Source organism: Pomacea canaliculata, linkage group LG1 (assembly GCF_003073045.1).
Source record: "Pomacea canaliculata isolate SZHN2017 linkage group LG1, ASM307304v1, whole genome shotgun sequence".
Taxonomy (NCBI): domain Eukaryota; kingdom Metazoa; phylum Mollusca; class Gastropoda; order Architaenioglossa; family Ampullariidae; genus Pomacea; species Pomacea canaliculata.
The window spans coordinates 9,709,257-9,726,725 of NC_037590.1; the positions used below are offsets into that span (position 1 = coordinate 9,709,257).

The 17,469-nt window shown below is 38.3% G+C and overlaps 1 protein-coding gene across 1 annotated transcript in view; it reads right to left on the minus strand.

Moving 5' to 3' along the window:
• Positions 1–648: 648 nt before the first annotated feature.
• The window catches only part of LOC112563018 (dual 3',5'-cyclic-AMP and -GMP phosphodiesterase 11-like), a 92,045-nt gene continuing 75,224 nt past the window's right edge, over positions 649–17,469 (minus strand). Inside the window, 14 exon segments of the mRNA XM_025236701.1 lie at positions 649–6,207; positions 6,608–6,682; positions 7,192–7,255; positions 7,719–7,796; positions 8,196–8,296; positions 8,662–8,749; positions 9,300–9,409; positions 9,675–9,782; positions 10,257–10,403; positions 11,015–11,158; positions 11,593–11,736; positions 12,328–12,375; positions 12,818–12,881; positions 13,603–13,673. Coding sequence (XP_025092486.1) covers positions 5,932–6,207; positions 6,608–6,682; positions 7,192–7,255; positions 7,719–7,796; positions 8,196–8,296; positions 8,662–8,749; positions 9,300–9,409; positions 9,675–9,782; positions 10,257–10,403; positions 11,015–11,158; positions 11,593–11,736; positions 12,328–12,375; positions 12,818–12,881; positions 13,603–13,673 — 1,518 coding nt within the window. The 3' untranslated portion in view covers positions 649–5,931.

Consider the following 17,469-nt stretch of genomic DNA (forward strand, 5'->3'; position numbering starts at 1 on the left):
TAGAACATGAGGAAAGAAATTCAGTTCTCAATTATAGCACCAAAAATTTCAAAATCTTAGATGAGGGCAAAGACACAATCTAAAATGATATCTCCATGTTTTTCCTGAAGTCGAGACAATTTATATTTCAATGTATAAATAAAACTGATGAATGCTTTAAAATGATGGGATGGAAAAACTTTGGACTGTCCTGCAAAATGCCTTGGTGTACAACCTTAAAACGGGGTGATCAGATGCTGGGAACTGGCTGGACTCAGCAGTAGGTGTAAAGTGCTTGGACTGCCATGGAAGACAAATGCACGAACTGCCCAGGAGCTCAAAGGATTGTCCCCGCTGGAAGGAGGAAGTGACTGTTCAGTGCATAAAAATAAAACACGACCTATCTGGATGCTCATCGCATAGTCCCAGGCAGTTCAGTGGTGCACAAGCAAATATCTAGTACCTTCTTTTTCCTGCAGTTGTCTCGTGTCAAAGACATGCACCAACATGTGTAAAACCCACATCAAAATCAAACTTGGGGGGAAACACCAACACCCTGATGCAAAAATCGCAACAAATGCAAAACACTTCTTCCATACACTACCCCATCCCTGTTCTACTGAGCCTAAAACTGCTAGTCCCACTACACTCATACACAAAATACAGGTCTGTGATGCAGCTGTTTACTTCAAATAAATTAATTCGCATCATCATTTTGGTCAGAAATATCACAAAGTGCATAAAATGTGGAGAGAGTATCACAAAAAAACTCAGTTGTATTTCTATTTACTTGTCAGTTCACTGCCACATGCCATGATCACACCCCTGCCAAAAGCAGCCTTCCATAATAATTGTACACCCTGTAAGCATGGCATTCTGAGACATCGGCAATTAAACTACAAGGCAACCTGTGCACAAGGCTTGAGATAAATGTTCTGAAGTGTTTCCTGGGCTTATATTACACAGTGCTCACATATTAAAAGCCAAGGATAAAAGTGACATCATTCTGCTAATTAACACAAATCTATTCATTTACATAAAAGGCAGGGGAAGTGGGTAACAAGTCCACTTCATAAAGGTGATGCACTAAAGGAATGAAAAAAAAAAAATTGTTTTGAAACAGCTTTAAAAAAATCTGTAAGTTTAGTGGAACCCCAGTATCTATTAATACAGTTGGTTTTTTTTTAAAAAACACAAGCAAATGGTGCTCCTTCAGGTGTTCAATAGCACTGCATTTTAGACATTGCAACATTTCCAGTGAGAAATTTGAGGCATTCTTAAACATCTAGTGATCTAGTGTAAAATCTAGTGATCTAGTGTAAAATGTTCATAAGGTGTTCACTGAAAGTATTGACATAACATGAAATTTAGCAGATACAGAAAAATGGATAAAGAAAAGAGATGAAGGTGCTGGTGTAAGAAGAAGCAAGATGTACAATGTTAATAATGACAGTTTTTATGCTGATGTCTGAGGTAGGCAACTTTTTGTGAGAAAGGTAAAATGAATATCGGTATTGTGTCAATTCTTCTCCTTAACTGGTATATAGCAAAGCAGAATCAAGAAGGTAAGGTGGCCATTGAAATGTACAAAATACAGTTATGCTAACAAGCTGTTTGATGCTGACCCCTTCACAATAACAACAAATGCCTAAGTGGCAGCAGGAATAAACAGAACGTTTTTTTCTTCAAAAATAATGCACAACATATGAATAACAAAAGAAAATGTACATTGAGTATTGAAACACTAGAGTTTACAGCAATACACTCCTCACATCTGCAACCACAAAAAAAATTTACTCCTGAAACCCGTAGGTCATCAGTTGCTGCAATTAAATGCATTTTCATTGAAAAGAAAAGTAAGCCTGCCAACTTGTCCTGTTTACTGTCCTAGCACTGTGACAGAATTAGGCCATTCCCCTGCACCTCAACAAACACTTGTCATTGCATTTCATTTTCAAAAACATTGCAATGCAAAGGAGACCTCCCCTACCTCGACATGGTCCTTTATGAGCAAATTAACTGCCAGTGAAATGCATTATGAGGCTGAAATATGGATGCCAATTCCATGGTGATGCTTCCTCAGCTTGCAGGACCTTACTCCTGAGTAAAGGAGGAAAAAGCAAGCATATAGTGGTGTAGGTTTTGGAACCTGCCCCACTTTGTCACATCCAGAAGAATACAAGTGGAAAAGATGAATTTTTTCCATGAACATAATTTAACAGTCTTCTTTCAAAACCGGGGACATCTCAGTGGAAAGTGCTTTTTTTAAAATAACAATAATACAAAACTAAAAAAGCACAATAGAAGGTGGCAAGCAGCATCTGACAAGACTTAGGATAAAGAAAAGATGATTCTTTTAAAACTAACCCTGCTGCCACCACGCTCATCAAAACCATCTCACTTATCACTTGTATGTATCAGATTATCAACATAATTATCGCCATCTGTCTTAATACTTCTTCCCACTCAAAACGAACTAAATCGCATTTGAAAGTAATATACAGGCATAAGCACATGCAACCACATATACACAGTCTCACATGTGGTTTCACAGATGTATGCCTGATTAATTCAAGCATCTAAGTTCTCATGGTGAAAAAAACCCAAGCATACCATGAATGATGTTGTTGCGGCCCTATGCTCCTCAAAGGAGCAACAAGGAATAAACCAAACTAAACTAACCATGAATGACAAATAAACATAAATAAACTAAACTTATTCCAAGCCCATCAAATTCCTAGGATGTCCGTTTAACATTTTCTCTAATCATAAATGTGTATACACATAATACATTACTTCTCTGAAGAAATTGAAATAAATTTTTTTTTAAAAAGAAGCAAGATACAAATATAACAGGGTGACCAATATACTTGATATGTCCAGAACAGTTGTCCCAAAGAACAGACAATAGAAGACATAAACTAGTCCAAAAGACAAGCAAATATAAAGTAACATCCAATGAAAACTCATGCTGCACAGTGGTGATGGGGCTTTTGAAAAATGAACATTGGACATTAACGGAACAGTCATGAAAAAGTTCAGGTCATTCTCATTCCTTCCACATTTAGCTACCCAGTCCACACAGTCAAATCTCATCCTTTAGTAACCCATTTTAGAAATGACTACTGTAAACAGTGTACTTGTGTTGCTCACATTTTAAAAATGGAACCTAAGGCAACCGAGTATTTATGAACTGAGCTTTACTAAAATCATGGATTTTTTTCCAAATCTTGATTTACTTAATTATTTTAATATTAGCTTTGCATTTAATAGAACAGGCTAATATTTTTCGTCCACATCTTTATGCTCCCAGACCCACTTACACCCAAGCAGCTATAGCCTGAATGTTTTTCAGGTCTACAGTCATATTCCCATGGGAAGCCTTCCATCCGCAAACTTCTCATATTGCACTATTTTGTACTACTGCTTCACCATGGATCAAAACTTATGAGTGCTGCCAGCGACAATGATCAGGTTTACACCTCAGCTGTTATCAGGATTGGCCACAAGAACATCATGATCATCAAAATTCTCATTGAGCCATTACCAAGGGCTAGTGAGGGTGTTTCCAGACCCCACTGATACTGTCTTATTTTCTGCTACTTAACTGCGGGGCATCTTTGATCATAGCACCAGGAGTAACGCAGACTCAACAAGGTATGGAAACCACTTATTTTAGCAATGGACAACTGGGAGATGACAAACTGTCACATCATAATTATTGCTCCTCTTCCATAGCTTCGGGTGGGCGTTTTGAAGGCTGAAATAATTTCATGGATTGCCTACAAGTTCTATAGCATAAACAAGCCTAACATAAACATACACTTGTACTCTTTCACAACATACAGAGGTGTAGATAGTTTGCTAGCTCTTCTGATATTTATATTGAATGATGACAGTCAAAATAAGCTACTACATCTAGATGACACCTGTTCTCCTGACTGCTACAGAACGCAGGGCATTGAAACAGTTAACCTTATTTAACACATGGCTTCGCTTTTCATGCTTCTCTCCTTGTCGAAAGTCAAAAGAATCATAAAATGGCCAGCCAGTCAGCCTTACTTCTCACAATAACCGGGCGAAAAAAAAACTCTAGCAACGTGCAAGAAAGACATGTAAATTGATGATTGCTCAAGGTTATAATACTGAGCTGCCTTTAAGGAGGTGTGATAGAAACAATTTGTAAGTTGTGTGCTAGCTGGGAGATACCAGGCATCCAAATGAGCTGCACTGCTAGTAAAAGACAAAACTTTACCATCACATATTTCACATGCAGTTTTGTGCAGAGAAGCAAGACCACCGCTTTATGTACACAATGTGCACACCATAAGAAAAGTGTGCAAAATAGTTTCATAATGCATGGAAAAGTCAAATGTAACTGATGCAAAAACACTCTGCTGAGAGGACCCAAAACTTCACAGCTGTCCTCTCACCTATTATCATCGCTGTCATCAAAACCTATTGACCTCAGAATCTCAAGAGTTCACTGACACACTGGTAGTAATGACTTCTTCAAAACCAGGTATGCCAAAGATCAGAAAACAAGCCCATACCATTTTAGTTGCACAGCAAAGAAGTAATAAAAGGAAATTGTTGTGTGCTGTCATACAGTTATGATCAATCAATGAGTGATGTGCAATAAGCAAACTTTCCTCTTAATAAATAAAGATAATATACACTGGAAAGGTACAAAATAGCACAACTGATTCAGATCCACTTTCTGCTCATTTGAACATGCAGAAAGTAGATAAGGTATTAATATTGAGAAAAATGACAAAATAAGATATATTCATTGCTGAAAAACAGTGTTTATCACTTTCCATTTACACAGTAAACATACACAAGTGCTGATGTAAAAAATAATCTAGAACCTTTTTATGGCATCAAAATAGCAACATCTTGAATATTGGCAGTAGTATCTGATGTCATACAGCAAAGGAGATGTTAACAGCAAGAAGCAAGATCCAGTGATGAGTACAGGGTATAAGTCTAAAGTACAAACATTTATCTTCTAGCAGATAAGATGTCACAGAGGACTATACAGTATTTCCAAAATGTACAAACAAAAAGGATTAGTTCTGGGTTTACATCTACGACCCTGAGACAGCTATGTCAGCACCCCTCAGGAAAGAATGTTTCTGTTCTCACCTTGCAGAAGGAAAGGTGGCCTGATTCTTTCCCTCTCTGGCCTTCCCAATCTCCTGCATCATCACTGGCTTCCTTACTGCCAGGAGATCTCATTCTCAACTTCTTTTCAAATGCCAGAATCAGTTCCTCCATACAACATTTTTTTATCAATTCCATCATCGATACCTTTAAGACAAAGCTTGCCATTTGCAGCTTTATGTTTATGCTTTCACATTTGTCCTTCAGCCTCCTCTCAACATCATAGGAGTTGTACTTTATAGTCTTAAGAACAGTCTGAGAGAGTTCAGGACCAACGATGCAGCATGTATAACATTCAATTTCTGCATTTCTGCAGGTAGCCTTCCTAGATTTTCCTTTCCCTTCAGTTACAAACCACCCAAAATGAATAAAAACTCCCATCATGCAGCTTATACTCCTTCAAGAATAAGGTCCAAACTAATCTGGCAATTTAATTTAAAAATTTTAAGATAAAAGTAATCCCGATATATCATGAGTAGGAGAAGATAACTATAGCTCACTGGGGTTAATATTTGTGGTGTTCATGCAGAAGCCTTCATCTATCCCAGGTAAACTTATCAGCAACTGCATTCGTCAAGTTCAACAAAGAGGATTATAAGAAAAAACAAATTAATTGCCAGCAAATTTACACATAGTGTAAGCACAAGCAAACAGTTCCAGTTCTGATCCCAACAAGAGAACAATGTGTGAGAGGCGCCAAAGATTGTGCACTTGCCCATAATATATATAACCTTATAAAGTTTGAATTATGCAAATTGAGAAAAGGCATTAAAATAAAACACACCGTCAGGACGTTGTTTTCTCATCATTATCTTTGTTGCTGTTTTCAGCACGCTGCTCTTCTGCTTGCTTTTCTGCCTGTCGATGTCTCTCAGACTGATTTTTCTCTGCCGTTTCTGCTTCTAAAAGCCAGTTTGAGCGATTTTGTTGGCAACCTTGTAGCAGGGGAGACAGCTTTGTCGAGACCCGAGCCATAGCCTCATACACAGGGAGACAAATGTTGTCAATAAACCCAACTTGCATGTGAGGTAATTTGTCCTTCTTCTCTCTGTCCATCATGTCCTGTGTATGGACATGCACACACATACACATGCACCAATGCAGACATTCACACACACACACACACAGAGAAACAGTGGTTTATGTACAAGTAACGCATGTCAAAGGTAGCCCAGCACTTTTAACAACAGAACTACTATTACTAAATTCATTATATTTTAACCCATAATATTTATTTACAACAATATTTTATACTTCAAAATGAAATAGGTCTACTCTCCCCAATGACAGGTGTTGGGATCAAGGGACAACTGATTGACTGACTGACTTTACCTAAATTACTCACTTTCATTAGTATAAATATAAGAAATGCATGGTTTCCAAAAACAGTAGGCACTGTTGTGTCAGGAAAACAGATTTGAAGAACAGGCAATATCGATAAGCATACCATCTGCCTACTTACTATTGGTTGGATCTTGAGCTCCTCTTTCTCTAAGTCGCCCTGTTCAAAGAATTCACTGGCCACTAGCTCTGCCACCTGTCACAGAGTTTAAAAAGTATAAGAAATAAATACAAAATTTTGAAAATAAAAAAATGCATTTCTCATGACTGGCAAATGAAAGTTTAATGCATAATGGCGAGCTACAAGAGATATAATAATAAAATGGCTGTATCTGATTGCATTCTCCACACAGACTGTAATTGAATCACTATTATTATTATATCAGATTCCCCTAAAAGATGCTAGGGTTAGGTGTAAATAAAGTAAGTCCATCAAGGTTCAGACATTCCTAAAAGCTTTGCAATGTCACCTAAAAACCATAAGACCTATTCTCCCCAAATATGTCATTCATCTACAGGGTAGTCAAGTTTCAATCTTCATTCTAAGCTAGTCTTCTCATTCTTCCGCTCTCTCTCTCTCTCATATTACCTCCAAGCAGTATCCCTTTCCCATCCCCTTTGGAATGACTAACACATTGATGAAAGCCAAAAGGCTTTAAAATAGCATCAAGTATGCCTAGTGCATGATCAGCTCTGTTCACACACCTTCTTCTGCACTTCCCAAGGTTTCGTGATGGCAGCAACATCTGAAGCTGTCATCATCATGGACCTAAACCCCATAAACCACAAAGAGACAATGCATGTACTATGGGCCTACCCATAAACATTGGGTACCACACATGTACCACACTGAATGACAAAGCAGCAAAAGAATTTTTGACTGTTACCCGTTAACTCCGAACAAAGTTAAATTTTGATTATTTCCCCCCTCAAAGTCTACCAGCATTTTGTGAGAGGCAGAGCCTTACTGTGAGAAACAAGAACTATGCAGCTTAATTAAGAAACAAATCAGTGGTTGCTAATATGCAAAAATGAGGGTAGGTGTAGGCCACCCTAGACAATGATAATGCATTGTGGGTTTTCTAGATAGTCTAAGTATTAAAAACAAGGAAAAACAAGTATTACAAATACAACAGTAATATCAAAGAACCTAATGATAAAATGTACCTGTCCGTCATACGAGTAAGTGGAATCATAGTCCTAACTACAAATAGAAAAAGTTTGACACTGACCTCAGCAAGTCTCTCTGTGAATCGTCTCTCCAATCTACATCTGAAGACCTGGTCAGTTCAAAAAACTGACCCCGAAATCTACAGAACAGTGAATGTTCAGATATAGTTGGTAGCAAGAAATTTATATTAATACAGAAAGTAAGTAAACTTCAGTCTTTTCTGATAGAATTCACAATGTGTGTGCATGCATGAATATGTGTGCAAAGTAGAGGCATATTTGCACAAAACAAATCCATCTGATTTGGAAAAATGATTTTTGTTGATTTAAAGTATATGCAAACAATGACAGGCACAGGTCCCTGCATTTGAGAAAGCAGATAAATCTGAGTGGTTAGAGCGCCAGGTTATTGCAGCACCCTTCAGCTCTTTGAAAACTACTGCAATAGCCTATACAGTTTGTCTTGGTGTAGGGGTTGGTGGGGGACATTATAAGTTTCTATGGAAGGACTTTGAAAGAATGAAGTGAAAAGTGCTAACCTGAAGTACAGAGCCAAGTCTGTGGACAGGATGGCGTTCTCTAGCATCTGTATCACCTGCTCATACTCTGCCTGTGCCACATTGCACAGGATGTCACTGCCCTGCAGATTAGAGTAAATCAGCATCAGCATTGGTGGCACACGCTCGTCCTCAATCTTAGTCTCAGTCAAAGCTGTAACTACTGTCATGACTTTACTGAACTTTGCAAAAAGTGGTGATGGTAAAGGTGTGCAAAAATCCTGCCAAGCCACCATGATCCCAATAACTCCCCCTCCCTCTCTCTCTTTCACACACACCAAGCACACTCATTTGGCAACACAAAGCTTTACACATGAGCTGCTGGTTATAATGTATTGTCTTATATCTAACCAGAAAAAAGCACTGCTAGAACATACTTGTTTGATGCTAAAGTATACATGACCTGTCCACAAGTCACGCAGCGACAAAGAACAGAGAAGTGCCGTACCTTTGTGGAGATAATCATGATGCACTGATCAAAGTGGTGGTGCTCCATTGTGGACGTGGAGTAGAGTTCTGCTAGTGGAGACATGGTTCTGAGAGAGTAGGTCAGCACATGTCACTATAGCAAGGGAACATGGGGGTATGGGAACATTACACATCAGTTAATAAAAGTCCTTCTAATATGAAAACTGTTTTGAAACTCACATCTATTGTATTATTCTCAGATCATTCCATTACTAATCTTTTTTTAAAATCACATTTACAGTGAACACTTTCTTTAAAATACTACTACTATTATTAAGTTTACTGAGATAGTCACATGTCTTTATGGATAAAATAAATTTCTTGACAAAAGTCAAAGAATTTTGTAGGCTTCCCATCCTGCTTTAATGTAGACTATGTGTGTTTACAAACACATAAACCCTCATGAACTGACATATTCTAGCATGCATGCATGTTGGCACACATATACAAACACACATCTAGTTGGTAGGAGAACTCTAAACAAAATATAAGACTGTATGCTTGCATGAGGGTACATATACATCCCCCTAAAATGTGCAGATATAATTAAGCAGGCATGTTTTTACATGCACACAGCAGTCTGGTAGCGAATTTCCTAACAAAAGACACGACTCTCACTTGAGCTGAAACTGATTGTTGGTGCCTCGGTGATCAAGGTCATGGCACAGACAGCCCACCATCAGTGCTAGTCGCTCCATATCCCCTAAGATGTTTGCCATCTGACCAGTCTGAAAGTCACCAATGGCATCAATGTATACTGATATCTTTTAGACTTTCTCTCTCTCGATATACTATACACTGTAATATATATATAAAAGAAATTTATTTTTACAGTTGCTGAGCAGCTTGATAGATACTGCTTCATTGCTAACATATTCTGCTCTCAACAGCAACATTTTTATGCTGAGTCTGTGCTAAGTTAATGGCAAAGTGCATGGCTGCAACTTGTGTATATCTAGATGTCATCTAGATGTATTGTTAACTACAGCTCACCTTTAGCATGCAGAACATGGTTTGCGTAACGTTGAAGGCATGTCTCCAGTTATGATACGTGACATTGCGATAGTTTTTCTTGACACTCAACAGAAACCGGCAAAACAGCTATGACATAAAAATTACAGAATTTAGCACACCAAGAGCTTAAATGCATATTCTGAGAATACACTTTAGAAACTTTAAAAAAAACACTCCAAACTCTTGTATTATTCCACCTTTCTCCTTACTTTCTTTGAACAAAATCTTTATTAGCTTTTTATGAAAACTGAAAAGATATATATATGTATTACAAATTTGTGAGATCTAAACACAGACTGAGAGATCAAAGGCAAAATAAAATGGAATATTTTTAAGACCTTATGATATTACTTAAGGCTTATATTGCCAGACAAACATTTTGGCTTAAGTGTCTAGGCTTAAGAATGGGTCAAGTGACACTTTCATTATAACAATTACAGCCGCACAAACATAGCCTGTGATGATAGCAACATTGAAGGTACAGCTGCAGCCATGCCAGACCAACAAAAATCTTTTCTCTGAACATTATTTTCTTAAACTCCTATCAACAGTTTCTCTCACCTCATAGTTTATTTGGAAGCGATCAAAAAGTTCAAGGTCAAGAAACATGCGAATGGTGGCCTTGAGTGTATCGTCATCGTCCAGAGTGAAGTCATGGAAGTTGTAGTCCAGGAGATTATAGTGTTGTGATGAAGGTACAGGCATTTTCTGTCACAATAAGCAAAAAGAAACTCCATCAGGTCACCTGGCAAAATTGATATCGTAATGAGAACAACATGTCTGAAAAAAAGTCTGGAAAATAATGCAAAGTTCACATCTAATTCTAAATAAATAATTTAAAATATTTTTAATTTGTATTGATCACACTATTATTTTACACAGTACATTACATATCCTTAAAGTTTAACTAAACTCAGATCCCAAAAATTCTTCATCAGGAATATACTGACTTTGAAAAAATCTGTTTAGTCACACTTTAAAATCAAATATAAGTGTCTGAATAAAGAGACAAAACTGATCATGGTTATGATGATATTACATGACTATCAAAGAAAGCTGAAAAGAATTTGTGAATTGGTGTCTGATGCTGAGCCAGCAACTAAGGCTACATCACAGCAAAGTAGCCCTCCCGCCCCCAAAAAAACACAGCAAGTTTGAGATGACATCTGAATGTAGGACGTTAATCCTCACCTGTGACAAACACTTAACCACTGCACCACCAGACTGCCTGACAGGAACTTTCTTAAGCAGAAAATGCTTAAATACTGCAAAAGTTGAGCATGCCCAATGGTGTGGTCAAACTTTGAAAAAGGTTGTACCTTGAGTCTCTCTGCCTCCTCCATGGGCGCCATGGCATGATACGACATAACCTCCAGAGCAACCCGCTGCTTGGCAATGGCCTTGACAGCAGTCTCATACATCCAGGTGTTGTGAATGCCCATCCCACAGAATATGGCAAATGCCTGTTCACACAAAATTCTAATAAAGACATATTACACATTTCTGTTATGTGCGCTTTTCAAAGCTGTCTTCTTATATAATGTTTCTTAGATACTCATATTTAATGAAATAGTCATCACCTACTGAATGGGATTTATTTTACAATGTTTTACATGTTCATGCTGCATGAAGACACTTTTAAAAGGCTCATTAGAAGACAATGAGCCTTCAAATTCTGAGACATGACTGATAAACTAATGGACTAATGTACTGTAATAGAAAGTAATCTGTAAATCTTTAGAAATTTCTCCTAAAACATGAAATTAATCTCCTAATATTTTTGCACTTCATTCTGCCCTTTCTGCACAGAGAACAAAGTGTTTATACTGAATAATCATCATATTAAGCGAACCACAGAAGATGCAAATGAGCAGTGGGCTGAGGCATTCTGTTCTACCTCAAACAAGTTCTCATCATTTTTGTTGAAGTTGGTGTTGTCAAGCTTGTTGACCAGCTGAATAACTCCAATGACCTTTCCTGCCACATTCTTTATAGGCATGCACAGGATGGACTTGGTCACAAAGCCAGTCTCTGTATCCACCTGCATATGAATGTCTAAAGTGTTATTTTCTAGTGAAGAAGGGCACAGCAGTGGCTGTGAAAAAGCAAAACAGTAAGTGTAGCAGCAAAGAGAAACAGAGAAATATAATTAGATAATAAGGCTATTGTTATATATATTATTAGAATAAAGTACAGTATGGGTGAGAACAATTGACATTTGTAAGGTGTATTTCTTTCATCCTGTCTAGGGCTTCCCATTGTGTGCAAATGTGTGTAAATCTCATGAGGCATTTCCTAAGATGTCAAAATATATGTCTGTGGGGTCTGAAAGTTTAAATAACTGGGGTCAGGGGTTAGAGAAGGTTCAGTCTGGAGGTCCCATCGTGTAAAACATTCTGTAATAAGCTAGATATGGAAAGTGGTATTTAATGTTATTTAACACATGTGACGCACTTTCATATGTATGAAATCATGACAACAAGATAAAGCTCACAATAAAATCAACAAAGGTATATTATTGTGTACTGTTTCTCTCACATGACATACATGCACACATCTTCACATCCCCACATCCACCACCATCATACACATACACACATATCAATTAGCACAGAATAATTATTAGACTTACTGTAGGGTCAAATCTGTCATCAGCATAGACATCAGGAATGTTCAGAGTCTGAAAAATATACTTCAATTTTTTTCAAAATGGTTTATCATTAAAGCCCTTATTTTTTTCTATTTACAATGCAGACACATTAAAATGTATATATATAATCAACTTAATAAATCTGTTATCTGCATCATAATAAGAATGTTAATTAGACATCTATAACATCTACACAGAAATCTACTCAATGTCTCCATTGGCAAAATCTTAGAAATTACAGATTATATGACATGTATATGAGTCATTATTTAAATAAAATCAAATGCTTGCACCTCAAGCTGTTTATAAATTTCTTAATTCCTGTATATTCTTCTTTAATATCCTCATTATTGGCAAACACAAGCTGAAATGCACAATTTTGAGTTTAGTTACAATGTCCACGAGTCCTCCACGTCTTGCTTACAAGGGACTATACTGTGTCAGGAACTATTCAACCCCTAATCGCACTTACCTCCCCTGTCCTAGCGACATGGCCGGTGATGCCAATGTTGATAGGGAATCGAGGCTCTTGCGGTCTACAAGGGAAAAAAAAACAAATATTACTAAATATTTAAATAAAAACTGACAGATGTAATCATGTAAGATTTCAAGATAAACCCTCTGTCATGACGGCTATACCAGAAACACAAAACAGTTCACCCTCCCTTTCTTTAATTAAAAGTTCACAAGTCCGCCTCTGAAGCTTCCCACGTGACAGTCTTTCGCTATTCCTCTTGAAATAAGATTCATTGTGCCAGCCCACGTCGAACACAGGAAACTGCATAAAAATAATAATAAACAACAAAAACCTGGACGTTGGACTGAAATTGTATCCACACAACCCACTGACATCACAGGCTTAACGTTTCTGAGAATGTAAGTAAGCTTCTGCCAGTTTGAATTTCTCTCCCGTCCACGCCATGTAAGAAGATTAATCCAAATTAAATTTTTTAAATCTCCCTCATGAACTACATTCCTACTGCATCTAGGTTGTTCTTTAGCCCTGTTCTATCACACAAGCTGGCGAACTGTCGCATCAAAAGATTAATTTGTGCGACTAGCCATGCATGAACACTTGGCCATCTCATTTCCTAGTCCAGCAAGGTCCACGTCCCTTGTAGGAAGCACGTGCATGAAATGTCAAAGGTGGAACCTTGCACAATCTCTCGTTCAAGTACACTGAGTAGGCGATTCACTGGATCAGGGGTTAATGAAGCATGCGCAACACGCATTCATCACCGCGCCAACCTGACTCACCCTTCTCTGTTGTAAGTGTCGTCGTTGTCGAAGTCCGAAGCCTGAAGATCAAAGGCTTGCGAGAAGGTACCCTGCAATGACAAAACAGAGGCAAATGGTCACACACCAGATGAAACGTCAACGGCGCGTGACGTCAGAGTGGTCAAACTATATAGATATATAACACTAACACGTGACAAAAGCACCGTCCAAGCAGATTCATTTTGATCACGTGATGTTTAGCCAGTACGTCGCAAACACTTCATTCTGCAGAAGGATGTACTGCGGTGCCGACCTTTAAAGGCCTAGTGGGTGCAAACATTTCTTATGATCAGGAAAAGGCTTAGTGCAAGATATTATTTCTAAACAAATCTGGGGAATACCTACACCCACACATCCTTTCTCGGCGACATACTCGCCTGCAAACATTATCATGCACAGAAAAAGATCAAACCTGTGACATCACGCGCACAAACATGCCTAATTAACATATGACCCAGCTATCTCACTGGCTGAGGCCTAACAATGTAAGCATATCATGTTACTGTCTGTATGGTGTTTGGTAGGCGTGTCTCCAGACTGGAAACTGAGTTTGGGATTTCAAATACAGATTTGAGGAAACAGTATCTTGCACTGAGCTCTTCTCAATCATTTCGAAAAATGCTGTGTTCCCCACTAAACCTTTAAAACTAAGCTTCTGTCACGAGGCAATATAAAGACAAACGTTGAGAGAACACGGACAACACTGATTTAACAAACATTTTCCTCTTCATTTTCATAACTTTCATCTTGATCATCATAGGTTTGTAAATATGATGGCAACATTAATATAATATGTGCGAATAGAAATCGGCTGCAAATCTATGAACATATCCATTTAAGTATTTCTTTTTTCATACGGTTATCTGGATATATTAACCACTGCTGCTGTGCATGACAATTCTAATCAACTTCACAACAATCCCTCTCCATCCTAATGTACATTGGTAGTACCTTTACAAACGATACAACATTCTGTAAATAACGATTTTAACTCCACAGGGGTCTGACGCATGGACAGACGACCGCCATAGTTAAGGCAGATAGTTCAGCTTAAAAACAACAAAGCCCCAAACACATATGTGTCCTGGAAGGCAAAAGTTTTTTCCAACCATTAAAATATTCACCCTTGTAACTAAAAATTTTGTCGACGTTTATACTTGGATAGGTTTACATCCTGTTTCGCATCTATTTTGCCATACATAAAGAACTTAATGGGACATGCCCGTCGTATGAGTTTTATATACATACACAGGAGATATGAATGTTTATTTAAAGCGGCGTAGGACTTTGCTTGTCTCAGTCTATGTGTCCCACTCCCGGTTTTAGTTCTCCACTACATTTTGAAAACAACCCCCATACACACCAAGAATAATATATGTGAAGCAAAAACATGGCGCCCCAAATAAGGCCTAAGCTGAGTTTGCTAGTTTCTGCACAATTACAAAGCTCCTATATATATATAAGCTGTTCGATAGTTAGTCGGTTTAGTTTGCAGTGAGACTGGTCAGAAGACAGACTGGAACGAAGACAGAAACGGGCATATTTCAAGGGGGGGGGGTTGTTGTTTGTTTTGTTTTTTTGTTTTGTTTTTTGTTTTGTTTTTTGTTTTGTTTCTTTTCTTGTTTGTTTGTTTTTGTTTTTTTGTTTTGCCCCGCTGCTGTTGTTGCTGCAGATATCTGGCTTACTGATGAGAAAGGGAGGTTATGCTGGGTGAGAACAGGAACTATGGGCAAACACAAGTTTATAATTGTTAAGATTATTATTTTAGACTGTGGTTAAAAAAAATACAGCACTTTCTAGTTGTTGTTTGTGCACAGTTTACCCAAATTACCGCAGTTAATGGAACATACTGGTACTGAACAGGTGAAAATTAAACTCTTACATGAAGGCTTCACGCAGAACTGTGTTAACATTTGCATGGTAACCGGATTCATAGTCAGTTGAATGCTAGCACATTTGGGCATCCATTAAAAGCTACAACAGGACATGGTCCACTGACTGGGTCAGAGCTGCAATTAGCGACCGCTGCTTTACCTCTCGATGTGTTGAGATTGAACAACAGCCTGAGGGGAATGATGAAGCTGGGCTTGAGGCAACAAACACTCCCTTTGTTAGAGCAGAGCACAATCTACACTGAAGTACCTAGCGACATCCTACCAGCTGTCACCCACGAGTCAATACATTATCAACAGGAAGGTATTTGTTTAGCATAGCAGGTGCTTCGTCAATTTATCTGCGTTTTTTTTTTTAAAGTGTCAGCATTCAACAAGTTTCCAGTACATCTACGGTATTGCATACAGTGTTAATAAGATACTTCAAAAAACCCCGAGGGTTCAAAACTAACTTTTTTCATGCATCATTTTTATTTTCATCGCGGGAAACATTATTTTCCTAATTAATATTTCTAAAAAACAAACAAAATCCGGCGCTGTCATTGCGTTTGACAGTTCTGTGTCCTATTGTCTCTCAATGTTGTATTCAATGTTCTAATTCCTATCTACAAAAGGTTCGTCGATCAGGTTAGAGTAAGAGCCGGGGTATGGAAAGGGATTGGTGTTTTACACCGAGTCAGCAGCTACTGCTACATCACGGCAAGGTAGAGCAGGTGAAAGTGCGGACACAAAGGTCGTACTAACAGGTGGAAGTACAGATCGTAGAAAATATTCTAGTCACTAGAATGCTTTGTTACATGTGTACATGATGTGTATGTGTATAGGGTAGGGAGCACTAAATGTAATCTCTATCTCAATCACATACACACATATCTACATATATCTTTCTACACTTTGCCATGCTTTGAAGGACAGGCTGATCGTTTAGATTGCCTTTCCATTATTTAAAGGCTGGTGAAACAAAAAGCTGTTTGCTGCAATGTGCTGTAAAATGCCCCAGTGCTATCAGGTGCCGATGCAGACTACACTCGGGTGGGCACTGAGCTGCTGTGTGAAGTCGCCATTCATTGTCTGCTGACGCACGTCCGCCGGGTCAGTGCTGTTTACTCGGGACTGGCCCCTGTCCCCTGAACACGAATGTGACTTTTCTAATGAAGGCCTGTCCGAATATTCACTTCATCAATGATGTGTTCCAGTAGCTGCTCATCCTACGCCTACCGATTCAGCTTCTTTTGTGTAAACCATTTACCACACCGTTCCACTGTAAACCTTACAAATGAATGTATTCATTGATGTGCTGATGTGGGAGTAGATACACAGGAGAAAAAAACTTACAAACTGGATCTCTTTTTCCATCCAGTCTAATACCACCGACCACCAGGTAGTTAAAGACCCACTGAAGTGCATTTTTTCACTAAGGTGTATTACCAGATGCTAATTCCTACATCTGAGCAAATGATCTCCGTCATGAGATACATGCCTTCAACACCAGGCACTGGAAAGAAGTCAGCAGATGAATAAGCATATGTCTTTGGTTTATGTTAACATAGCCTGAACCATATTTCAACATGGCATTAAAGATCTGACCTCTTTCTGGGCACAGGTGAGAACGTCGCTTTTTGTAGGACTACCTCACGATGAAAAAAAGTTTTTTGTTAAGATTTTTGCGAATTGGCTTCTTTAACTGAACTTCAGACTTCCGACTATCATTTTTTCGCTCGAGTAGGTCTTTAACAAGACTAGTCTATGAAACCTGCTCCGTGAGTGTTTTCAGATATACATTTTGCCCAATCTTTCTAAAATTTCTCTCGGTTCGTTCAATCGTGAGGTCAGCACCCTGGACACCACAAGACAGCGAAGCGTTGCGAGGCGGATTAACAGGTGTTACAGAACAGGTGTAACAGGTGTTACAGAAGTAGGTTCCAACAAAGCAGTGAAGCGTGACAGCTGAAGC